At 38.6% G+C, this 26,451-nt stretch overlaps 1 protein-coding gene across 1 annotated transcript; it reads right to left on the bottom strand.

Annotated features, from left to right (window-relative positions):
- Positions 1-2,171: 2,171 nt before the first annotated feature.
- Positions 2,172-17,770, bottom strand: LOC139692751 (coactosin-like protein). Its single transcript, XM_071591002.1, has 5 exons — positions 17,535-17,770; positions 16,335-16,417; positions 13,944-14,061; positions 7,705-7,827; positions 2,172-6,760 (listed from the first exon to the last, which is right to left on the bottom strand). Exons 1-5 carry the CDS (start codon positions 17,592-17,594, stop codon positions 6,644-6,646), a joined length of 501 nt encoding a protein of 166 aa, XP_071447103.1. The 5' UTR covers positions 17,595-17,770; the 3' UTR covers positions 2,172-6,643.
- Positions 17,771-26,451: the final 8,681 nt, after the last annotated feature.

Below are 26,451 nucleotides of genomic sequence, written 5' to 3'. Positions count from 1 at the left end.
GAGTACATTTTTGGGCTTTAAATTTCTGGCTGTATTTTCATTTGTAACCTTATTATTTTACTACCCCCATCAAAATGGCTTTGACGCTATATTATTTTCTTTATGTAACTAATTCGCAAGTATCTGTTGCAGTGTTCATATCGAATCATGATGAGTAGAGACTATTATTAACCGCAGAATTAAGCAGATAATATTTTTGAGTCAAGCTATACAGTACCTTTCACCATTTGGGGTCATATTAGGCCACAGTCGTAAGTACAGGTGATCATATTCATCTTTAACAACCACACTTCTGCTTATTCGCTTGTATTGAGACCTAGGTCCTGTCAAAGGAGATTATTATTATTATTAGGTAATCTACCGGTTAAGGTAGGTTTTTGGATGGGCACAGCTACTAAATAAATATTTTTTACTCCTAACAAAACACAAAATCCAGTATCCTACTTTACATCAGGTCCCTCTTCATCTCTGAGTACTTTCTTCCTACCTTCATCCCATCCAACATCCCTATCCTGTTCCTTCCCTTTCCTCATTTGCCTGACATTCTCCCCTCTATTACAGTCTTCAACATCCCGCTGCCGGTCAATACCCCCTTCCACCACTTTTCCTGCCTCCATAGGATTGCTCCCAGCAAACCCCTCTCTTCGCCCACCATACCAAGTACTTCCTCGTTTGTTTTCTTCTCTGTCCATTTCACCTTCTCCAAACCCACATTTCAAAAGCCACCAGTCTACGTCTATCCTCCTGCTTCAATGACCACGTTTCCGCACCGTACATAGCTACACTCCATATCAAAGTTTTTACGAGTCTTTTCTTAACATCCTTACTCAACATCCCCGTCATCAACTCCCTCCTCCTTGTGAAAGCCTCTTTGCCCAGTGCAACTCTTCTCCTTATGCCCCTACTACTTTGACCCTGTTGGTCCAAAACACTACCAAGATACGTAAACTGTTCTACCTGCTCTAGTTTTTGCCCTCCTATTTTAATGTTAAGCTTAGCTTTTTTCTTTCTAGAAAATCGCATAACCTTTGTTTTATTAATATTGATTCTCATCCCATACCTGTCGCACTGAATTTCCAACTCACTAAGCAATGCTTGCAAACCCTTGGCTGACTGACAAACTAGGCTTGGTCATCAGCAAACCTAACTGATTTTATGAATTCCCCCCCACTTTCATTCCTACCTCCAGTTCTTCCCATGCCTCTTTGATCATTTACTCTGCATACAGGTTGAACAGCAACGGTGATAATGGGCAACCCTGCCTTACACCTCTTCCTAACACTGCCCATCCGGACTCCCCGTTTCCCACCCGCACCTGAGCAGTCTGAGACATGTACAGGTTGCAGATTAGCCTCCTTTCCCTCCAATCTATTCCTATTTTCTTCAATGCACTCATTAGTAATTCGTAATAATTATTTTCTGATCCTTGCAGTCAATATAACAAACAAGCAGTTCTTACGATAATATGAAACATGAGAAAAAAGGACAGTAACATTTTGTGATGTTTAAGAGCTCCTAGTAGTGTCATGCTGTCACTAATAAGCGAGGCATTTTTACCTACAGAATACAAAACTTGCTAGTTTAATAGAAAGTTAATATACTGCTTAATTCTTCGATCTGTAACTTTTAAATGGAAGTTAAATGGTAGGGGACATGATTTTTTGCTGTCCAAAATATAAGCAAAATGAGGCAGAGTAGCAGTCATGATAAAGGCAGTGAAAGAGCAAAGATATTTCAAGAGATAGCCATGAGAAATGAGTCAACTACTAAACCTCTGCAATAGGATTCATATCTGGACTGACAATGCATCGATGAGCCACTGACAGCAATAAAATAAACATATATATTTCAATGAGTGAGCAAGAACTAATATGAATGCAAACAAAAATACTGAATTGGAAAATTACTCCAAAACAGTAACTAGAAATGCCAATCTCAACTTCCTGGGAATTTGGGTCATTACTCAAGACAATACATGCACCTATGCGTAGTCTTAATCCTATAGTCTAGACCTCTCCTCACCACAGTTGATGACTTCAACTGGCAACTTTTTGATAATATATTGTCCACATTACTACCTGAATAAGATTTATGTGATCAACAGGATATGGGTTTTACTGCACAGAATACCTAAATACAGAATAACACATTATGGAAATAAAACACACATATAGGACAAGCATTGATTTTATTAAAGTTTATACCGCAAAAACAATATTTTGCTCATTCACAACAGTTATAGTTCCTACGTAAATAAATATTGATTCTTACTGTATAAACACATTTGAGTACCAAACCTTCCAATGAATAATACAACATGAAAAAGTTAACTTCCAAATGTGTAAATTTACTCAAAAAGCAGACATCACATACAAACATGTCACAGCTTTCTCTCTTTGGTGCTTTCTTTCCCATTGCACAATCTTCTCTAATCTATTAACCCACAATTGTTACAGCAGATTAAAAAAGTATAAAAAACTCACTATAAAAACAGTCTGTTTAAAATGAGCAATTTTATTTACAAAACTCTTCACAGAATATTAATAAATGTATAACAAAACTCACTATAAAAATTTTTGTTTAAAAATGAGCAACTTGCATATAGACAATCACTTTTCAGCTTTATTGGCACATATAAGCAAACACCACAGTGAAGAAATCACTTTTTTCAAGCTCAAAATACTCAACAATTGCAAGACCATCTAGTGTTAAATAAGAAGAACAATTAGGGACTCTTCTGGAGACATCTCACAAGCACCGCCTCCTCTCATTCCCATACACACCACTTCCACCCACCCACCCTCTCTCCCCCACACAGACAAGCCCTCCGCTTCCGGTACAAAATCAAATAAGAAGCCCCTGCCCCCAACTACCCCCTTGGGTGGGCTACTCAGTGATACCCTTCTGGAATGTGCAAAAGACTGAAATGCTTAACCAATGCTACTTAATCACTTGCTGAAGATTTCTTTGAAATATTCCATAATTTTTAAGAAGGATGTTCATACAAATTTTGAACATCCATCAATTGGTTAGCAATGAGTCACTTGGGGCTTATCTTTTGCAATGGTGGTCAACAGGATATCATGGAATATCACAGTAAAATAAACTAAAACCACAATTTCCAGGGCCTCAAGAGTGAACATTAAACCATGATGAACTTACTTCATAATGCATTGCTACAAGTTGAATCAATGAACCGTGGTAAAAGGGGAGCAAGGACAGAAACAACTGACATTTGCACGACATACAGTGCACAGTCCAACTGACATGGCCACACTCACTTGCACTATCCACGGCATGAAGTTGACAAGGGCAACTAGGGAAAACAGACCACACACGCACATTTCAGAGGCTTTGGGATACACATCTGAACAAACCTCTACAGCTGCCCACACACACATCCCAAATGCTTGCGTACCCATGGAATGTTATATCATCACATTAGATGACCCTGAAACATTTCTTGGTTCAAATTTGAAAGAATCATCACGCAAGTTTCCCTTCACACATAAAGTAGCTTGTATTTTCATTTGCAACAATTTTTGGCTTTACTCCATCAACTGGATATTCACAGACATATATCTGGACCTTTTGAGTACACTGAAGTGACATTATAGACTTCAATTTACAGTATTGATATAATGATTGATGTGAATTTTGACGAAAACTGTGAATAGATATCATGTTACCAAGTGCTACAGAAAACAAAGAATTCATGCAAAATGTTAAATTTCTAATTGAAAAACATTGTATAGGAATAGTTTCATTGCTGGCAGAGTTTATCTAGATGCTAATAAAATATAATTTATTTTTGAAAAGAATACTTCAAATGATGAGAAGAGAGATTATTACCCTGGAGCATGGATAATTAAGGTCTACACTCAATGTAAAGGACCTTTACATACCACCAACTTGGCTGGACACCTCAAAATAATGCAATCTTCCACAGACCAAGTCCAAACTTTATCAGTTCCTATGTGAACATCAATTCCATGCACTGGATGATTTCATGGGTCCCTTTCTTGATCAATGATTTTACCCTAAGCAAGCAGTCATGGCTCCTGTTTACTGTTTTCTATTTTATTTGTGACCATCTTTTGTAATCAAACTAACTGCAATGTATTTTTTGTCGGGAATATTTACTTCTCGGTGCATTTACCTCTTTATTGAACTAATTTTCTTCAGGTTCCGATTCAAACTCCATGGAAATACAATAAAAATTATTTAGTACATTTTAAATTAGGACTTCCTGGTTAGTAAATTCAGCGAGTTGTCAAAAAATATGCCAAAACTCTTGGTTACAGTGAGGTGCAGAAGGAAAATGATTGCAATGCATGCACACTTAAAGTTAATGGACTTGACATGAAAGTTGGGAAGAATGATTGCATATCATGGTTAAAGGCAAAATAAATGAACCAGTGGATGATTTTTGTACCAGGGCAAAATGTTCCTAAAGGATGGTAGAACCAAGGCAAAGATGCCCAAACCAAAAGACATGCAAATGCCAGCAGGCATGTTGTTCAGTATAATTAATGGCTTCAGGCATAACTTCGTGGAACGCTCCATTATGAATAATTTAAAAATTTAAACTTTGTGATTCCACATACACAATGTACAATTAACTTTAATGTGACCCAGGTTCCACTGCAGTGCAGCATTATCAAGCAAAGAAATTATATCCATAACATTATACATACACCCCACAGCCAATAATATGTATAACTGAATGGATGTAATTTCTTTGCTTGATAATGCTGCACTGCAGTGGAACCTAGTTAACATTTAAGTTCATAGGATACGTGAAATCACCAAGTTTTATTTTTAATTTATTCATCATGCTGTTTAGTATTACATGGAATACATCAAGAAATGAATGAAGGCTTAATGCAGCACAATTAGTAGTACATGAAAGTGTTCTCATTTGATTTTTTATATATATATATATTATCTTAGAACCTTCCTCCCAAACCCTGCAGCACCTCAAACTTCTCCCCAATTCCTTTCTGAATCCTTCAAGCAACAAATATTACTTGAAAAATGATTTAAAAATGCAAATATCACAGCAAAATTTGTCTTCACTTTTTGAAAAGTTTTTGTGAATATAGGAAATCTTCACTTCATGAAAAATGAGATCTTGATGTTCAGGGGCATTGCGTGATTTCTCTAATGACAATCATCCAATATTCTGATAAATTGATCCCAAGTAACCAATTGATTTGTACAAAACTAGAATCAAGCAATATATATATATATATATATATACGATATAAAACTTATGTGAAAGGTCTCGCGGATGAGAATAATAATGTATTTGAAGTTAGCACTAGCGAACAAAGACGGAAACACACAAAAAAGAAAAGAAACTCACTCGTTTTCAAATTTTCAGTGGTACAAGCCACCTTTCTCAAGGAAGAGAAGGAATGAACTCAGGAAAAGGTTATGACAGAAGGGACTGGAAATGCTGGATGGAAGGGGAAGACAAGAGATCTATGGCAGAGATTTACATGGAAGGGCATCAATTAACAAATAATGTAAATTTAAACTGGGCAGCTATAGCATTTGGGTGTGTGATCATTTAGATTTCACTGCTGTGCAAAATCATTAATGCCATGGATTTCAAGGGAGAGAGAGAGCCCTGGGATACACCAAGAGTGGTGTGCCGTGTAGGTTGACCATACGCAATCCAATGAGTAGAAGAGCCATTCACACTCCCTCAGTCATGCCAAGGCTGCCCCGGCATGCATCCATCCACCCGTGGCAGTGAAATGGATGCCCAATAAAGCCACCCGAGTGGTATATATAGAGAGAAGTATTTATTTTAAGGTGAGATTGAGATTATGGAGTCTCTTCTACGACCTAACCCCTTCACGATGGACACAGAGGCGATTTCCCCTACCACCACTACTATCCAAAAGACAATTGAAACATTTTTGCAAGTGAGGGACAATCGAACATTCAAGTTCCCCCAACTATCTGCCCGAGTGGGAAGGCCGGGATTAGTGTAGGGGAAGGGGAAGATGGGGACCAGTTGCCCCCTCAATGCCACTCACCATGGAGAAAGTATCACACCTTGCAACCAAATGAATCCTTCGCTCTTTGCTTCCTGTGGTACTCCTTTCCTCGTTTTCAAATTCCATATCGAAATAGAAGACGCGTATGAATAATCGATCCTAGCTATTCATGTTTCCCTCTGCTCACCAACGGCCCCTAGTGCACATTCCCAAAGCAAGTAGATACGTGGCAGTTTGTCCCAATTCCCCAGATCACACGTGAGTGGTACAGCCAATGCCAATGAAGGCCGAGAGGGCACTAAGCATGCCTCACACAAATGGTTGAATCTGATAAAAGAGATCGGTTACTGGAGAGGCACCCACTCCCACCCTTGCCTTTCCTTCATTATTCTCCCGCACCAAATTAATTAAACTATCCATAATCACCGTGGAAAAATCCCCTCTCACTCATTTAAACCTGTGTGCATCAACGCCTTCCATCAAACTATGCACCTCACGCACACATGCTAATATATAATTCACGTACACATAAGAATCAAACAAAATAGAATGGGTGGCTCAGCATATAAACATATCAAGGGTTGATTATGAATTCTTCATCGAAGACTTTGAGGAGTGGGGCGAGGGATGGCTCAGAGATCCCGCACCCCAGTTCCGTAATTAGCCCCCCCGGCACGTGCCAGCTGCTCCTTGAAGTGGGACACCTCAAATTCCGCATGGTTCTCCACCTGCAGCTCAACAGCAAAATTCTAAAAAGAGAGAATAGAATAACAGTTTCAGCTTTTACTTTGTGGAATTCCTTCATTATGAGGGTGAAAAGAAACTTAAAATTTCCACCATAAAGATTTAATATTTCATGACCATGGTTTCCATGCTGCGCGTCATCATCAGGTAACATGCATCAACATTTTTCAACTCATATGGTCTGGCTCCAAGAGGGGGGGGAGTGAGGGAGAGGAGAGGTAGGGGGAGTAAGGGAGAGGGGACTGCCCTTCCCATGCTTATCCAACTCCCGGCACGGCCCATTCTCCTTCTTCCACTCAGCCTGGAGTCTTTTGGATTGAGAGGAGTTGGCCATTTCTGCCCTGGGGGCAAAAGAGGACACCAGGACCACGCAGAGTGATCATGGTCTCTCCCAGCCCAAAGTTTCACTTTGGGCTGGGAAGAATGCGCTTCTCGCGGAGAGTTTGGAGGTTTATGGGAAATACTGGTATCATGAAGGATACAAAAGAAGTGGATGTTTTACATTCAGCAGTCATGAGAATGTGCAAGTAATTACATTTTTTTTGTTTAAGTATTTGCAAATATAATTAATTTGATATATATATTTAATGCTTTCTGGAATATTTTTTCATTCGACTGAAAACTTTAATTGCCACATTGAATCTCACCTCGTGTGATGAGTAAGAAGTAAAATCAGAAAAAGGGTTCTCATGTACTGTCTGAATCCAACACACACTCCAAAACACAAATGATCACCAAGCATAACTGCGGGCTACCGAGATGGATTAATATAATATCGAAACCAGCAGAAAGAGTGCTCGTAGAGTAAGGCCACGAGAGAAATGGGAGAGGACTATATCTTTCTGACACCGCAGACGGAGCTGCATTTGAGAGGGGTCAATCATGAGCACAACACATCCACTCCCCACTCACACGTGCACACCCATGCAAGCCTCGCGCCTCTACTCACGGCAACTACGTCCTTGACAATGGCCTTGTCAGTGCTCATCTTGGCTCGATTGATCACACCCACGGAGGGACCCACCCAAGTGATGAACACAAACTTCTTCCGTTTGCTCATCTCATCTCCCATCTGAAACAAAAGGCAGCATTAACAGTATATACACACGGCTAGTCTTCCCTTAATTTCTTAATTATAACCGATGGCACCCGTAACCGATAATTATACCCAAGAATTAATATTTATTAAAATCTATAATTGTAATAGACAATCATGCATGCAAGTTCTAAAGCAATCCCTCCAGAGTGGCCTACAACCTAGATGTGGTGAAAGGGCTCGTATATTGTGATGACCGCTAGTTCAGCTGTGCCGATGGGAGGGAGCGATGAGATAATTGCTCCTGGTTGGGGGCACGGGTGCCCCAGATAGGACAAAGGGTAAAGGGGAGCCAGATGAAGGGGAATCCGCTCATCGTGTGCTCCACGGTGAGGCAGCTGCAAAGGCATCTGACTACTTGAGTAATAGTGTCACATCAAAAACGCCCTTGAGGAAGGTGATGGTAAACCAACTCAATTGCCATTCCCATGAAGAAATGATGGCAGAGATATGAGTACAGGTCCTGGCAATTAGAGGACTTGGCCCGCAAGGTCATGGGTCATACCCAGTGGTGAAGTAGGCAATGCATGGTCACCATTGCACAAAATCTCGGCCAAGTGGAATCAATAGCAGCAGCAGAGAAGAAGACAAAAAATTAGAAAATTTAAAGAGAGAGATTTCAAAGCCGTGTGATGAGTATGAGATGGAGGAACAGTCGGGATTACGGGAGCAATAATTATAGGGTAATATCGGCTGAGAAGGATAAGAGCCAGCAAGGGGTGGCAGTAGTATTCAACAAGAACGTGGGGTGATGTGTAGTAAACATGGAGCAGGCAAGTGATATTTTCAGTATCAATGCAAACTGAAACAATGAACTTGGTCATTTGGCAAGTCCACATTACAAATGAGTAACCATAGGGAGGAAAAATAGGAAATACGATTCATTAGAGGGAATAACTGCATGGGTCTCTGTAAGGAAACATTTGATGGTGACATGGAATTAGAATGTGATGGTGGGCGAAGGGAAAGATGGAAGTAAGCTACAGAGCACCACGGTTTAAGATCAAGGACTCAAGGAGAATAGAGAAAGCACTCAAGTTCTCATTTAATCATGACGAACACTCTGTGAAAACACCACAATAGACAGACATGAAAAATGCCAGGGGACTCGGATGTATAAGTTACACCATATACTACCTTGATCAAAAATTTCCCGGAATTTATTCAGAAAATTAAAAATACAAGTTTATTCATCTAAATCTATATTGTCCCCTTCAAAGTAATCCCCATCGACTGCAACACACTTATGCCAGCGCTTGATCCAATCCTCGAAACATTTTTTATATTCGGTTTTCGGTATGTCCATCAGTGCTTCCTGCGATTTTTCCATTACTTCCTCTCGGCTGCTAAAACGCGTTCCCCGTAATGGTTTTTTAACTCGATTGAACAGAAAGAAGTCACAGGGAGCCAAATCAGGTGAATTCGGTGGCTGTTGGATGGTATTTGTTGCATTTTTCGTCAAAAAATTACGAATAGTGATAGCACTGTGCGACGGTGCGTTATCATGGTGCAAAATCCACGAGTTTTCTGCCCACATTTCTGGTCTCTTTCGGCGAATTGCTTCACGCAAACGTCTCATAACGCCCAAATAATACTCTTTGTTTACTGTCTGGCAAAAATTCATGATGCACTACACCGTTGTAATCCATGAAAACCGTCAGCATTGCCTTCTTTTTTGACTGAAAACGACGTGGTTTTTTTGGTCTCGGCTCATTTGGTGAACGCCATTCACTTGCCTGATGTCTGGATTGCGTGTCGTACTCATAAACCCACGTCTCGTCTCCAGTAATGATCCTTTTGATGAATGTGGGATCGGATTCAGCCTCGCAAATCATGTCTTTTGCGACGTCAACACGGTCTCTTTTTTGCATGAAATTGAGGTCTTTTGGCACCAACTTTGCTGCTACACGACGGAAACCGAAATCATTAACCACAATGTCTTGGGCGGATCCATAGGCAATGTTCAAGTCCTCCGCTATTTCTCTGATGGTTAATTTGCGGTTATTGACCAACATTTCTTTTACTTTATCAATTTTTTCACCGACTTTCGATGTCGATGGTCTGCCACTGCGTTCATCATCTTCGATTGACTCACGACCACTTCTGAACCGCTCGTGCCACTGGTAAACGACCGTTTTTTTTAGAGAATCGTTGCCGAAACACTTTTCCAACATTTCCAACGTCCGTGCGCCACTAAATCCGTTTTTTACGCAAAATTTAATACAAGTTCGTTGTTGCAAATTTAAATCCATTTCTGCAATTGTAAAAAATCGCCAACACACACAGAGATAGATGTACTCTTGGCTACGTAACTTTTGCAAATGTCAAGTTATGACACTAAGATTTAAAGGGAATATCAACAACAGATGTACCAATTTAACCAAAAAAACAGAACTCAAATCGGAACGATGGGAGCGCCACACGGTGGTTATTCCGGGAACTTTTTGATCAAGGTAGTATGTTATTTGACGTTTCGACAGCTTGGCTGTCGTCATCAGAATGGCGTTCTCGGGGAAGAGCGGAGAGGACATGTGCGGGAGAGAGGTGGGGGAAGGAGAGGTAAGGGACCAATAGGAAATGAAAAAGGGGGTGGGAGGGGATATGTAGCTAGCCATATGATGCATTCAGTGTGCTTGGTTCAGCCCGGGCGATTTAAATGACTGGGCCACCCAGATATGTGCCATCTCGCGGGCTCCCACCTCTATTATACTAGCAGATTTGGGAAGGATTTCAATCACAGAAACGGAGAAACAGTCGCCAAAAGATTGATTGTGGGAAGCAGTGTGAGTAGGGATGTGATAATTAAGAAAGGTGGGAGATTTGGTGGAGTATCGGTCTCTCCTCATCTCTCACTTTGTATTTTCTGATTTTCCTGTTCCCAACATCCTCCTAACATTCCAAATTCCTACTGTAACTAAGTCAGCCCCATTCTTTGTGGCAGTGAATTTTGCTTTACAAGGGCTTTGTGAGAAGACAACCACCTCTCCCACTGCCAGGTACAACACATGGCCCAGCAGGCCAAGTCCTCTCGTTGCCACCACCACAATCAAACCCCTGCCCATCATTGTTTCATGGGATTTCTCATTGTTGTCCTCAGGTGGTGGCTTCTCATTGTTTTCCTCAGTATGGTTTTTAATGTTACTCCTCTGTTAAAGTACAACAAACTAACTCACAATAAATTTTCCTTCCTCTTTCTTCTTAATTCTCGAGCAGCTACACTGGGATGTTATCTATTCCCACAGCCTTCTTCAATTTAATTTCCTTCAATGCCTCTTCTATCACGCAATCACGTGTTTCTGATCATAAGCCCATTTGAAATCATATTCCCAGATATCCCAACTCACTGGCATATTGTATGTACCAAGTAGTTCTTCTATATATCCTTTCTATCCTATCAGACCCTCTTAGCCTACAATTAATATTTGACCCATTGTACCTCTAATAGTGTTATGAAATTTCCTTTCTTAAATTCTTCAAGTTCCTTAGCCTTCCTGTGTGCAATGCCCACATCACCCAGCCTCTGTAAGCTCTCCATACCCATGAACTGATCTTTCCTTTTACCCCCTTTAAGATACTCACCACATTTTACCTGAACAATGCACAGCTTCCTACCTTCTTTTGATCATAGTTCCTATTGCCATGCTCCCTACATTCCATGTATGAAATATTTCCATCTTTTGTTTACTCTACCCACCTCCTCCCCCTTTTCACCCCATCTAAGCCTTCTACTTTTCATTCCCTTCAGCTCCTTCCCTTCCCTATTCTCTAACATATTACATTACATTTCATGAGCACTAAATTATGATTCAAATCCACAACTGTTCCCAGGAAAATGAGTGATATGATCACACAATTCTTTGATCAATGCCGTACCATGCTATTATCTAACTGACATCTCTCTGTATCTCCAGTCATTTTCTATGGGTGTCTTTATCTATTGCAGTGTTCAAACCAGGTGTCAGCCATAAGAGGGTAAGTCAATAAAGGAGTCACAAATGTCAGAAAGACAACATCAGGAGCTGTCATGAACACTTCATGGGGAACGCTAGGAACACCCACCCTACCGCCCACAGTGATACTCATCTGTTTGGACCCCTAAAAAACCACTCGGGTGTCCGATGTTTGGAAAATGATGATGGTATAGAGATTACTCATTGGCTGTCATGGCAAACAAAAGACTTCTTTGCTGCCGCCTATCAAGAACTCGTAGAGAGATAGGATGAGGGCTTGAATGTACAGGATGGATGTGCAGAAAAGTGAAACAAAATTTAGGCAGTTTATCTCATTATTATTGCCTCTATCCATTTTTGCAGGTTATTTATTGACTTACCCTAATTCTCCTACAAAGTTATTTAGCTTTCTTCCCACGGTCATTTGTTTCTCCCAAACCATACTCTCACACCTTCACCCCTGTCTCTCTCTTTGCCGTTTTCTATTCCATACTGTGGCGACCCCAGGTTGACCCTTCTCCCCTCCACTATATATTACGGTGTAACTATTGCTCCAGTAATCCCCACTATTTATCCATTTCACCTCGCACAGGCCTGAAACTCCGCTATCTCCTCTCTTAATTGCTCAATATTTTCTAACTTGCCCATTCTCATCATCCTCCCATCACATAAATCTCCCGAATTCACAAATATGCTCTTTTGTGTTTTCATTTCTGCTGGCTATGCTAAGACTTCATATCATGACAACCACAGTCCTTGCTGCCTTGGCTACTGGACATGAGACTCATTCCTGTGGGCTAGGTCCCATAGTTGCCAGGACTGATTTTCATACTTGGTTCAATTTGTTTGTAGAATAATATGTGAGGTGGTTTCCAGTTGCCTTCCTCAATATAATTTTTGTGCGTGACGCCATCACTAACTGGCCGTCCCACTGGGGTCAGATGCCTATGCAGCCCCCGCACTGAGGAACAGACGCTGCACGAACTACCTCTAATCTTGCTCCTAGCCTTTGACTAAATGAAAATGACCAACATGCACACAACCTGGCTAAGACAGCAAAGAGAGAGAATGAGAAAAGAGATTAAGAGGAAGGGAATAGCACAGAATGAAAACAAACAGGTCGAAGGTGATGCAGGTTCAAAAAAGGAATATCCCGTAAAACTTTAGTTAGATGGGAATTAATTGGAGTAAGTGCACTCGTTCAAGATATAGGAGGCATCATAACATAGAATGAGTGATGTACACACGGAATTGGATGCTGGCTTTGTCAGGAAAACAGAGTACCCAGAAAGATCAGAAATCTTTTGACAAACCCAGAAGCATAAACTTCGAATTTAGAAAATATTACTGCTAAGCTTTTCATATGGAGTTTTTTCACACAGATCTGAAATATGGACACTGAGAACAAAAGAAGGTAGGAAAGAATGTAGAGTGGTAAGATGTGGTGAAGGAAGGAGAAGACGCTGTACTGACTGACGGCATGAATGAGGAGATAGTGAAAACGATAAGCTAAGAGTACACTGAAAAGTACGCGGAAGAAGAAGACACTCTGGACAGGGCGTATGTTGAGGAGGGACTGCATGGAGAAGATCATCCTAGAAGAAAGGATTAAGAGAAACAAAAAGGAGATCTGGAATTCTGATGCATCACAAAAGAACAAGCCTGCAAATCTTTGAATCGGGTAAAACAGGATAGAAATGCACCATGATAATGATAACATAACTTTCATAATACAATGTTGCAGTGCATTAAAAGACTTAAAATTGGCCTATCAATACTTGAGAGAGTGCAGGTTTTTCTGCACCTAAAACTATAATGCATAATCACAAGCTTCTATGGCTGATAAATCATTAATTAATGAAGCATCATAAGAAATAAGTAAACTCCAAAAATAAGGAGTTTGCCTTTCCACCAAAAATCATACCGAGCAACTAATGGCATCGAAATCCTTGCCAAAAAGGGTTTTGTAATCACATTTTTACCACAATGATCCAGGAGTGCAATCTTTGTTCTATAAAACAATGTGAAGTGTGAGAGGAAAATTATCATATATATATGCATATCATTAAATATACACAGATGTGAATAGGTGATTCCACACTTATCCAAATGAACGAACCAAAAAGCAACTGGAAAAGTCACCTGAATTCTCAGGTAGCCAAAGGCCCTTTCGCCTTCACCAAACTGTGACCTGAATTCATCAAAATCTGTCCCCACCAAAGACACCACTATGCGGTTCCCCTCAAACTTGAACACAGCCCTGAAAGAGAGAAAAGTTATTAGGGTGGCTATCACCAAATATGATCATCACTTATCACTAGCACCATTACAACCATGTAAACCTCTCTTCAAAAGACTTGGTTTATTACCAGTACCTTGCATATATATATTTAATGTCATCTTACATGCAAAGGGTAATATTTCCCATCACAAGTCCAACCACAATTACCATAGTCACTACACAAGGACCTGCAATGACCTGCACCAACCATTTGTCAGGACATACAATACTGCCCATGGGCCCAAAGCAATGGGCTTAAGGTTATTCAATAAACTTCCCCATGAAATGAAATATGAAACAAAAGTACCTGTTTTCAAGAAAAAGCTGTTTAACCTTTTAAAAAATAATATGTTCTATTCTGTAAATGAATACCTTGAATTGTCGCAATGCATCAATTCCGGCTTAAACAATTGATATGTAATTATACTAGTGTATTGGTATGTATATATATTTATATATTGTATCTCTTCTATTGTAAAATTGTGAAAATTATATTTGACGTGTCCTATATTTGTGTATGTATGAATATGCAACAAATCTCCGGACAAATAAATGTATTATTATTATTATTACTGTCTTACACAGATTCTTGGGATAAGCAGGATTATATCATCTCCTATCTTGAACTATATCTCTCCTAAAGAATGAAAATTGTCACGTCATTAAACTCTTGTTTTTTTATCAGGGATAATGGTTTGTAATTCTTAATTGTTTGAATTCCTTCTGCCTATTAACATCAAGCCCATTATTTTCAATTTTCTGCAGTTTGTCAAGCATTTGCCCTGAATAACTACAGAAAAGCCACGTACAAGGTGGGTTAGTGAAGTAATGAGACTTATTTTTGTAGTCTTTTATGTTGTCTCATCAGTCCGTACCATGCTCCTTCAACGGCTGGCATTCACCCAAGTCTCATTAGCCAAACTACTGCAGTCATATGAACACATTCAATTTCCCTCAAAAACTTTCCTCGACATCCTGCACTGCCCCCTTCCTCTTTGAAAATTTCCTCCTCCCAGAATTTTTTACCTTTCAAAGCAGATTTATTTCAATGCGATAATTTCAGAGTGTAAAAATCATTTGCCTTGACCGGGATAATTTTTTTTAACCGAATGATTTTTACACTGAAATTATTGCATTGAAATGCTTATTAGCGGATGACTCCGTTAATAGGCCTCTCTTGCAGTTTCTTTGAAATTTGCACATTTATTTTATCAAATTTCACATAATTCTTCGGAAATCATCAAAAAGATCAACTTCTTTCATATAACGCAACAATTAAGTTACCATTGAGCACTCTTTTCATAATACCTGTTAATGCACCTAAACATCACACCTACTCATCGAAATTATCAATGGCAGGTTTTGGACTACTTGGTATTTTTTTTTGCTGGTTGCACATATTACAGCTTCACCGACTCTTTTCCATCAATTTCACCGCCATATTTTTCTTCCTACAGGATCCTGGACACAGACTTTGAATGCTCACAGACTGGCAGTTTTTGCCTTCACTCTTACAAAAGAAAGGGTGGGATTGCTTTTTGAAATATGCACATACGTCAACATCATTTCACAAGAGAACACAAAAACCACCATGTATTTTACTCATTCCAGTCATGAAAAATTGTGGAAGAACACTTGGCTTTAATCTCCTGTAAGTTTTACTGGGTCTCTGAAGATAAGGAATTTCTTTCAAAGCATCTCCAAATTATCCCGGGGCACCAAGGAAAAATACCTCTAGAGCAGCCAAAAGCTTTTAAAAAACATCCGCCACGGAGCTATGTACGCATACAACAAACTCGGAGATTGAAGCATGGGAAGGGCAACTTTCCCCGCGTGTATCAACATAAGAAGAGTTGGTGATGCTGTGGGGTAGTGTGCACTGGGATTCGGCGACTAACTGATTGGGGCCCCCTCTACACCCCTCCCCTCTTCGCACTTTTCGTTCCGCCACCGTGCTTCTTTTTCCAAGGCAACAGCACCCACAGCCATTTAAAATACTCCTACTCTTACCAACATTACAATTCGATATCAATTTCCAACAACTTATTCACCCACTTTTCATGATTACATACTCGCCAGTGTGTCTCTGGACTCAATCCACGATATGATTTCTTGGAGTTTTAAATAAATTAAGTACTTTGACAATAATTAATTCAGCAAAATTAAGACAATTAATAAAATGAAGAAATTAGCATGCCCTAGGAACAAGGTCCTTAAGTATACCCCCGGAATTTGACACTTGTAATTCTTACCATTCAGTGTCACTCAGATCAGAGCGGACATCATCATAAGCAGCCCTGATTGCTTCTTGGTCAATGTTGGTTGCCATAGACACCTGCAACAAGGAGAATCAATTTAGCCTTAAACAAAACACGCTGAAGAAATACTACTGGTTAAAATGCCTGTGCTTCTCTAGAAGATATTCTCAACACACTAGTGCAAACCACTATTTAATAAACCATAAACACAGTAATCAACCCGAAGGTCGGTTTGGTATGGGCGATGGTAGAGTTCACCCAGTAATATAAGCCCTATACGGCGAGTGAAATTCACACATCAGGGTAGGGGGCCAGTTCCTTAATACACTGTGCCGGTTATGGAAGATGCCCAGGAAGATCCACCACCTAACTACCATCTCTAAAGAGTTTAGTCACCATGATTGAAAGTATTTAAATTGATAATAAAAATTTGAAGCAACCCTGTAAGTTTAATTTATTACCTTATTATATGACTAACTCGATTGTTTTATACGGTGTTCCCCATCTATAAAATTAAAATATTGTAAATTAGAATACGCTAGAGCCGGTATTTATTCATACAAGAGCGTTGAAGCACATTTCCTCCACATGTCCGGAGTACAATTGCAGGACTTACATCCACTTCCAAGGAGGCAAATAAAAGGACATTACTATATTTTAATTTAGTCTTTTCCTTAAACTTTTAATGAATTACTAAATCTGTCCGATAGAAGAAGCTGTAACAAACTCAAGCTTTAGGGGAAGTCATCTAGCTTCCCCGTATTAACCTAATATTCCATTAATACTCCACGATGTAACTTATCCGGATCAAACAGCCACAAACCGCTTTCCACGAATCAACAAAAGGAAAGGTTGACACATGCCGCACAAGAACTGGATTCAGACGAAAAACATGTTAGAGAAATTACGACCACGTTACTATATCAGTTCATGCATGTTACATCGAAAAATCAGTAAATATTAGCGATTATATAAATGCATAATCCGCAATTGATAATAAGGCAAAAATACACAGTAATATTCATGAAATCATCTAAAATGGCGAAATTACTTCTGGGAATTCCCCTTGAAACTGAATGCAAATAATGGCATTGGGTTACTTTAACACTAACACATTCTATAGCACTTCAGACCATATTCAAGTTAGGAATGATACATAAATATTTTATCTCTTAAATTCACGATAAATAATACCTTTCTCGGGCCTTCAGGATTAATGTAGGAGTCCCGGTTATCGGCTTTGGCAGCTGACATATTGAAACTCTGGACTATTATTCAGGATTATGACTCGACAGATGGTCAGTCAAACACAGGCGGAAAACTCAGACTGGGAATACCTTAACTAACACACAGATTAGTATCAGTATTAGTCTCGCGGCTCAACGTCAGTGCCTTCACACCGCTTCAGACAGAGAAACGGGAACAATGGGTGTACATATTTGTTGTTGACTCATGCGACGTCGGAAAGCGTGAAGAGTAGGAACTACATCAAATTTGAAAAACATTCGAATATCGTATTGAATTTAAGGGTGTTTCGTTGACCCTAATAATAACAGATAGATTTATTCGCCATATAACAATACATAATTGTATGAGCTTCGTTAAGATTCAATTACATTATTAGCTGCATTATCATACGTACATAGGAATAATAATGTACTTGAAATATATGAGTATTAAAGATTTAAAAAACAGAATTCCTTAAATTGGCGCTTTCTATCTACTCTTGGATGCTATTAGAAACATTGTTTAAAAAGAAAATTTTCAGCTTTTTTTAAATTTATTTACTTGGGGGAGAATTGGTTTTAACTCTTTAGGAAGTCGATTAAACAGCAGTCTTCCTGAAACTTCTGGAGTTTTTTGCAGTGCTGCTACTCTGCTTTGGCCATTATGAAGATTATCCTTACCCCTGGTCTCGTACTTGTGAACATCCCTATTTCTAACCAGTGAAGGGGTTTTGGTGCAGGCATACAAAATCACATTATACCTATAGATACAGGGAATTGTAATGATTTTGTGACGTCTGAAGTACTCCCTGCAGGATTTCCTTGCATTTAGTTTAAATATAACCCTTAATGCCCGTTTTTGAAGGGTGAGTATTCTATTCATGTTTCCATGCGCTGAACTCCCCCAGCAGCCGATGCCATATCGAGCTATGGACTCAAATATACCATGGTATACTGGGATTAATATTTCTGTATTACAGTAGTTGGCAAGTTTTTTAAAAAGGAATAGGGCTGAACATAATTGTTTACTACATTTTTCCATTTGAAACCTCCAGCTTAACTTGTTGTCTATTTCTAAACCCAATAAGGTGGTATGTTCTAACTCGGGTATCAATTGGTTTCCTATTTCTACAGAAATATTTGACTGAAGGTCTCTATTACTATATACCAAGTAAACTGTTTTTCTTGCATTTAGTTGTAAATTATTTACATTCAGCCGTTGAGTGACTGAGTTCACCACAGCATACATATCTATTTCTAATTGAGATGATTTCGTATGACCTGCTATTAGACTTATATCATCTGCATAGAGCACCATGTTATTATTCTCTGTAGAGATTATGGCTTTTTCAATGTCATTCGTATACACCAGGAAAAGTAAAGGACCTAATGCGGAACCTTGTGGAACACCACATTTAATAGTTTTCATTGTTGATTTGTAGGTAGCACCATTTTTTCCGACAATTTCTACATACTGTTTCCTATTTTCCAAAAAAGATACAAGCCAGAGATGAGCTACTCACCTGATACCATGATGTCCTAGTTTAGTTTAAAGTTTGCTAGATTTCACAGAATCAAAGGCTCTTGATAGATCCATATTTACCCTTATAACATGCTTTTTGTCACTTAAAGCTTGGGCAATTTTAGTAACATCATCGCTGCATGCAGTTTCTACACTTATATTTTTTGTGATACCATGCTGTGACTGAGAAAGAACTTCATTTTTTATGAGGAATTTTAATAGTCTTTCTTCCATCAATTTTTCCAGTATATATGAAATACTAATGAAATATAATATAAATGAAATTAGTGAGATTGGCTTGTAATTATTCAGTTGGTCTTTGGCTCCCTTTTTATGTAGTGGAATAACTTTGGTTATTTTTAATTCTTCAGGAAATAGCCTAGTTAGAAACGATTCATTGACTATACTGGTTATAGTTAAGGCGAAGGTATAGGTAATGTTTACTCCATTCGAAAAAGTGTGGTAATTCTGCATGCCCAAAATATAGCTGTCATCTGTAGGACAGTATATATTCGGTAAGAGTGTGTGCATAAATCTTTAGATAAATTTAATTCCTGTACAAATGTTAATTAAAAAGTAATTACATAAAATTTTGTGTCGACTTACCTATAAGTTCAGTGATGTAGAGTTCAAGTGAAGTGTTTTTCATAAGCACAAACTTGCTTTTATTTTATTTCAGAATTCAAGTGATTTCATTGTGAAATTTTGAAATCATCCTGCATTGCAAGCGTTAAACCTCCCTAGCCAAGAATCCCCGAATATACAATTTAATTGGATATTCATACTGTAATCAATCCTTACCCACCAGCGTACTGAAAGGATGAAGTTGGCTTTAAAGCAATATTAGATACATAAATATGCATATTTAATGATTTATTTATTCATACAGAGGAAGAAAAGAAATATCTTACAAGGGCCCACAACGACAACGCTACAGAAACATGTTACCCACCTCCAATCTGGAATTACAAAACCCAAGTCCTTCTGAGTGGGTAACCACATCGATAATTTTTGCTAAAATGCAAGATGTCTACGAAATAAGATATATGAGATAGAGGCAGTTGTTAAACATGGACTACAATATTCCTAAGTTATCCTTTTCTATACCAGATGGCGGATGCCGATAATGTGCGTGTGTACTGCTCGGAAATAATAGCCGTTAATCAGGTTTTTTTAAAGTGTGATTTCGGATGCAATACTTTCTATCATGCTAGCTGTGTTGGTGTATCCAAAACATTAGTCAACACAATTGCAAACAGTGCAAATATTCTCTATCGATGCAAATTATGCTCGATACAGTCCATCTCGACATGTGACTACCTGAAAAAAATTCAGGCTCAGCAAGAAGACCTACTCAGTTTAGTTTTAGATCTGAAATCTAAACTTGCGGACTGTGTACAACTGATAGAATCCCAAAAAAGTGAAATTAATTCTCTCAAGTGTGATGTACATGCTGGGAAACCAGGAAGAAATGATCGTGGGCCCACTCACACCAAACTGACGCTTGAAGGCCATGCTGTGAATAGTATTTCCACCGAAAGCTGCATGCCCAAGGTTGATTCCAAGGCAATATCAATGGTTCGAATCGATTATGATTCATCTTACAAACCCACGAGTGAAAATTGTGCAAAATTGTCTCAAGAGATGCATCTCTCGTTGACGAATATTTAGACGTAATCACGAGTCCCGAGGGCAGTGGTGTGATTGGCGACAAACAAACTGATGACTGGGTAACGGTAACAAAAAATGGTGAAAGAAAATCAGTTAAGTTATCGATGGTGGATAGTGAAAAGGTAGACAACAGTATCTCCGTCTCTCAGTCCAACAAAATGACGGCTACACATCTTGCCCACCACAAGGTTGAGTACCACGAAAAACCTGGCAAGCGCTATCGCGAACTGGTAGTGGGAAAACAAAAGTCGTCAACGGATCTTGTTGGTGTAAAAAGAGCGTGGTTACATCTTGGCAAACTGGCAGGTGGGACTACGGAAAATACTGTAGACTGCTTCCTGAGAAAGAACTTTCCTCATGTCCCTATAACGGTGAGTAAGCTTGAGTCAAAGGGTGTAAATGCAAGCTTTAAAATTGGAGTGCCTTTTCATACTCGAGATGAAGTGCTGTACAGCGATAAGTGGCCATGTGACCTGACTCTGAGGTGTTTTTTATTCAAGCGCTGGGCTGCAGTGGAACTGAATTAATACGAAGTGGCAAAGACAATGAATCTCATTCCAGTGGGGAGAGTAAGATCAGGATCCTCGTTCTCAACATACAGTGTCTATATAATAAGTTACAAGAACTTGAAGCCTTAACTTTAATAGACAAACCGGACGTAATCTGCCTTTGTGAGCATTGGATGAGTGTACTGGATGTCACAATTCCAGGATATGTGATAGGGGACTTATTGTCGAAAAGTGAAATGCCATGGTGGAGTGGTGATCTATGTAAAAAACACTATTGTGCATGAAAAACCGAAGATAAATCTGCAGTCCTTGAACACTGAACAGGTATTTGAATGTTCAGTGGTAAAACTCACTGTCAATGAGCAAATTCATATTATATCTGCACTGTATTGATCTTTAGTAGGATCCTTTAGGGAATTTGTTGATAAATTGGGCAATTTGCTCTATAATATGACAACTTATTCTAAGAAGCCTAAAATAATTCTCACAGGAGACTTCAATTGTGACCCCCTTACTGATGGTAATAATCAAAGAGAACTGCTGTCTCGATTAGCCTCCTATAACTTAAAACACTTGGTATATAATCCCACAAGAGTTGCAGCTAGTTCTAAAACCCTGTTGGATAACATCTTCACAGACTACCCAGAATCCTAAGTTAAAACTGTTGTTTTTAACCCAGCTCCGTCTGATCACAGGGCAATTATGTCAGTTTTCAATGTGTCTGAAATTAGCAAATCTGCTGTTGCCCCTACCGTATTAAAGAGGGTCTGTAGTGACTCTAATGTCAGCCACTTTCAACTTCTCTTGAGTCAAGAGAATTGGAAGTTGTTGAATGAGAATAACTCTCTGAACAGTAACTTTGACCTGTTCTACAGAATGTTTTTGTTTCACTTTGAATCAGCCTTTCCTCTTGTACCATTTAAGCACCCTAAACCCATTCAAAAAAACTGGATCACACCAGAAATTAGGCATTTGTCCAGGGTATTACGGATAAAATCACAATATAATATGACCTCTGCAGATAACACACTCCACCATGAATATTCTAACTTAAAAGAGCTGTACCGTATTATGATAAAGAAATCAAAGAAAGAATATAATGATAAACTAATCTTAAATGCAACCAATAACACAAAAATGGTATGGCATATCATTAATCAAAATTCTAGATCTAATTTAGTGGAGTTACCAGACCAATTTAGGAATGATAAAAATAAACCAGCGGATCCAATAAAACTGGCAAACGAATTCAATAGTTCCTTCTTAAAGCTACTGATGGTTTATGTACAAGATCCTCCTCATGATATCAATATCTCATTTGCTACGTCTTACAAGTCTATTTTTCTTAAACCATGCAGCATTTCAGAGCTTTGCTCACACATTACCAAGGTAGGAAAGAAAGCCTCAACTGATATAAATGGTATATCAGGAAAAATAATTCATAATTGTATAGATGAAATTTTTAGTCCCTTACTCTTACTTGTAAATCAGAGTCTGAGAGAAGGCATATATCCTGATGCCCTCAAAGTATCCAAGATAATACCAATTTGTAAAAACAAAGAAGAAAAAAATCATGTGAGAAATTATCGGCCCATATCTATAATCCCCCAGCTAGGAAAAATATTTGAGTATGTGTTTAATAAAAGGCTAATAGAATTCCTTGAAGGTAATAACCTGCTATCCCCAAAACAATTTGGATTCAGAAAAGGGAAGTCAACAGAGCAGGCAATTTTCAATGCAGTTGACACCATCATACAACAAATTAACTCCAAGCAGAAAGTAATGGGTGTATTCTTTGACTTGTCCAGAGCATTTGATATGGTTGAGCATGATAAACTCTTGTTCAAATGGGTATTAGAGGCAAAGCACAGCAATGGTTGGGAACATACCTCAAAAATCGGCAACAAAGGGTAGCTGTCCAGAAGAATGGGAATACCTTCCTCTCTTTACCATTAGGTGTTGAAAAAGGTGTTCCTCGAGGGTCACTGCTGGGTCCAACTTTATTTCTCATTTATATAAATGACCTACCCAAAAAATTACGTTTAAATCCTCCTGGTAACTGTGTCTTATTTGCAGATGATGTGAGCTTTGTGCTGTATCAGAAATCCTTTGAAGATTTGATGACTCAAGGTAAAACCATTATTCAAGACATGGGCATGTCTTAAATAATTCCTATGGGAATAACCTTATTCTCAATTAAACAAAAACTCAGGCCATGATTTTCTCTGCAAAAACCTGCCATTCTGATAAAAGTACTTCTCAGCCTATGTCAAATAACTGTAAAATTATTAACGAGTAGAAATTTTTGGGAATATATTTTAATAAATACCTGAAATGGGACCTGCACATCACAAATCTAAGTAAAAAATTAAATTCTGTGTACTATCTTCTTTCGATTCTGAAACATACTGTTAGTATGGATGTTTTAAAAACACTCTACTATGGTCTTTTTTATTCTCTTGTATCATACGGTATCATAATCTGGGGAAGTGGGTCATCAACTAAGTTAAATAAAATATTTATTATTCAAAAGAAATTACTTAGGTCCATGTGCAATAAACCCTATAGAGCCCACTGAAGACCTCTCTTTCAAAGCCTTGGCATCTTAACAGTCCCTAGTGTTTTTATTTATAATTCGATAATTTTTGTAAAAAAGAACATGACTCTTTTCCCATCAAATAATGGCACACACGCCTATGGGACTAGGACAAGAAATCATCAGTGTGTAGTGTCTGCTAGCATGACAATGATGTCCAAGGGACCTCGTTCTCTGTGCATCAAAATATTCAAAAGGCTTCCCATTAGTTTAAAAAATGACAAATCACTCTCTATTTTTAAAAATAAGTTATTTATGTACTTAAATGAAAAATGTTTTTACAGTGTGAACGACTACTTCAGTTCTGGGTAATTCTGAATTTTACATTGTGTAAATTCTTAATTATGTGTAGGTGTAATTTTATTTTATTTCTCTTTTCTCTGGCTAGTAATCCAGTTACTGTACCTATTGACGTACCCTATACGATTACATAATTGTATGATATTCTGTACCATACTATGTACTTGTCAATTGGGGAAATAAAATTATTATTGTCTCAATGAACATAGGCTTACAAAAAATGAAGTAGTTGCGTATAACATTAGTGATTTTAGCTTAGCATCATTCGGCTGCTGGTCAGTATCCCAAAATGGTGGTACCTGTATTTATGCCTTGAACAGCACGCATTTTAAAATAATTGATATAGACAAATTCCATAAGGAATTGCACTTCCAAATATCTGGGATCATGTTGAAGGACCTGAATCTTATCATTTCTTCTGTGTATCACTCCCCTAATGTCGTATTTGAACATTTCTGTAAGCAACTGGAACTAGTGCTATTCCCTTTCTTGACTCCAAGAGCCAATATCATAATTTGTGGGGATCTCATAACTGATATCACCCTAAAAACTAGCAATTGTAAGGTTCTTGAAAATATTTTGCATTCTTATAACATATTCTGCGCCAAAAACATCCTCTACTTTCCACCTGCCTAGATAATCCTATTTCCAATTGTGGTCCTGAATTGTATGGTATAAGTGTTATCCTCCACGTAAAACCGTAAAATTTTTGAAGATATACTGAAAGATGTTATGTGTGATTTTTTGAGTCAAATTATCTGCTTTCCAAATCTCAGTATGGTTTTCAATCTGGGAAATCTACAATGATGGCTGTAGAGTCCGTAGTTATTTGTGTCGTCATTGCATTTGAAGAGAGGGAATCAGTCTCTATGACTCAATGTAAACCATTCATTTTTACTATTGAAGCTGGAATATTATAGTGTTAAGGGATTTGCACAGAAACTAATGAAGTCATATTTGGATTATCACCAACATTTGTTTGAACTCAATGGCAGTTGAACCTCAGCTCTTAAAGTAAAATGTGGTGTCCCACAGGGCTCTGTAGTTGGCCTGGTACTTTCCATCATCATGATTGCCCTGTAATATGAAATCTAAATGTTTCATAAGTTGATAGCACCATTTTGGCACAAAAATGTCAGGTTCTGGTTTTCAGATTAACCACAAGAAAACAAGAGTAATGATCAATAAAATTGTTGCATTGAGATGCACGTTAGTGGATGACTCCATTAAAAGTCACTGTTGCTGCATCTCCCACAGTTTCTTTGGAAGGAGTACTGATATTCTCTTAGAGTAGGAAATCTAAGTCAACATTGAAGTAAGGGGGGGGGGGGGAAATCAGCTGGGGCATGTATTTGGGCAGTATTTTAGAGGAAAAGGGGCATTGAAATGGGGACATAGGGAGAATAATATGTTAGCGAAAGGAGCATTTGAAAGAAAAGAATTGATGAAGGGTATACTGAGTAAAGATGGGAAGTAAAGATGAGACGAGTGTAACGAGAGTATGGAAGGGAAACGTTTCCTCCCAGGCGTGAGGATGAGCATGAAGACTTTGAGATGTGGGTGTGGTCAAGAATGGACTCAGTATTTATTTTATAACATACGCTCCTTTCAGCTCTATGCACTTTTCCCAGCTATGTTCAACAAGTTTGATACCATTCTTATCATAAGAACTGTCTGGCTCCCCAAAATAGCTATTAACTGCTGACATCACTGCTTCCTGGTTGGAATATCTTTGACCACCAAGCCATTTTTTCAAGTTTGCGAACAGAAAATATTCTGAGGGGGCTAAATCTGGCAAATAGGGTGCATGAGGTAGCAATTCCGACTTTATTTCATGAATTTGGCTATTGCAATATCAGATTTGCGAGCTGGTATATTGTCTTGATAAAACAACAATTTCGTCTTAGCAGCCAAATGCGACCACTTTTGCTTGATTTCTTCGCTCAAACATTATAATAAGTTCGCATAATACATGCCTGCAGATGAAACGGTCTTCGCCTTCTTTGGAGTCAGTTTCTCCTTTTAGAATCCATTGTTTGGGATCGTTCTTTTGTCTCGGGTTGAAGTAATGGACCCATGTTTCATCCATGTAATTGTTTTACTATGCAGTGGAACATTAGGTTGTGGAACTAAACTTTACTCAAATTCCAAAGAAACTGCGGGAGATGCCGCAGCAGTAACTTTTAACGGAGTCATCCGCTAATGTGCATTTCAAATTCAAATTTCAAATTGTATGTACGGTATTTCATCACAACACCTTGTCCCTTTAAAAGACCCAAAATTTCAG

This window comes from Hetaerina americana, unplaced genomic scaffold (assembly GCF_022747635.1).
Source record: "Hetaerina americana unplaced genomic scaffold, ioHetAmer1.1.p SCAF_40, whole genome shotgun sequence".
NCBI classification, from domain to species: domain Eukaryota; kingdom Metazoa; phylum Arthropoda; class Insecta; order Odonata; family Calopterygidae; genus Hetaerina; species Hetaerina americana.
Note: the sequence above shows the minus strand (reverse complement) of the source record. Positions and strands in the feature narration are given on the sequence as shown.

Excerpts from the sequence above, each read along its gene's own strand:
- LOC139692751 (XM_071591002.1), bottom strand. The coding sequence starts at position 17,594 with ATGTCAGCTGCCAAAGCCGATAACCGGGACTCCTACATTAATCCTGAA. Across the intron at positions 7,828-13,943 it reads TTGGCTACCTGAGAATTCAG|ATGGGAGATGAGATGAGCAA; the intron begins GTGACTTTTCCA and ends CTTTTGTTTCAG. Across the intron at positions 6,761-7,704 it reads TTGTCAAGGACGTAGTTGCC|AATTTTGCTGTTGAGCTGCA; the intron begins GTGAGTAGAGGC and ends CTCTCTTTTTAG.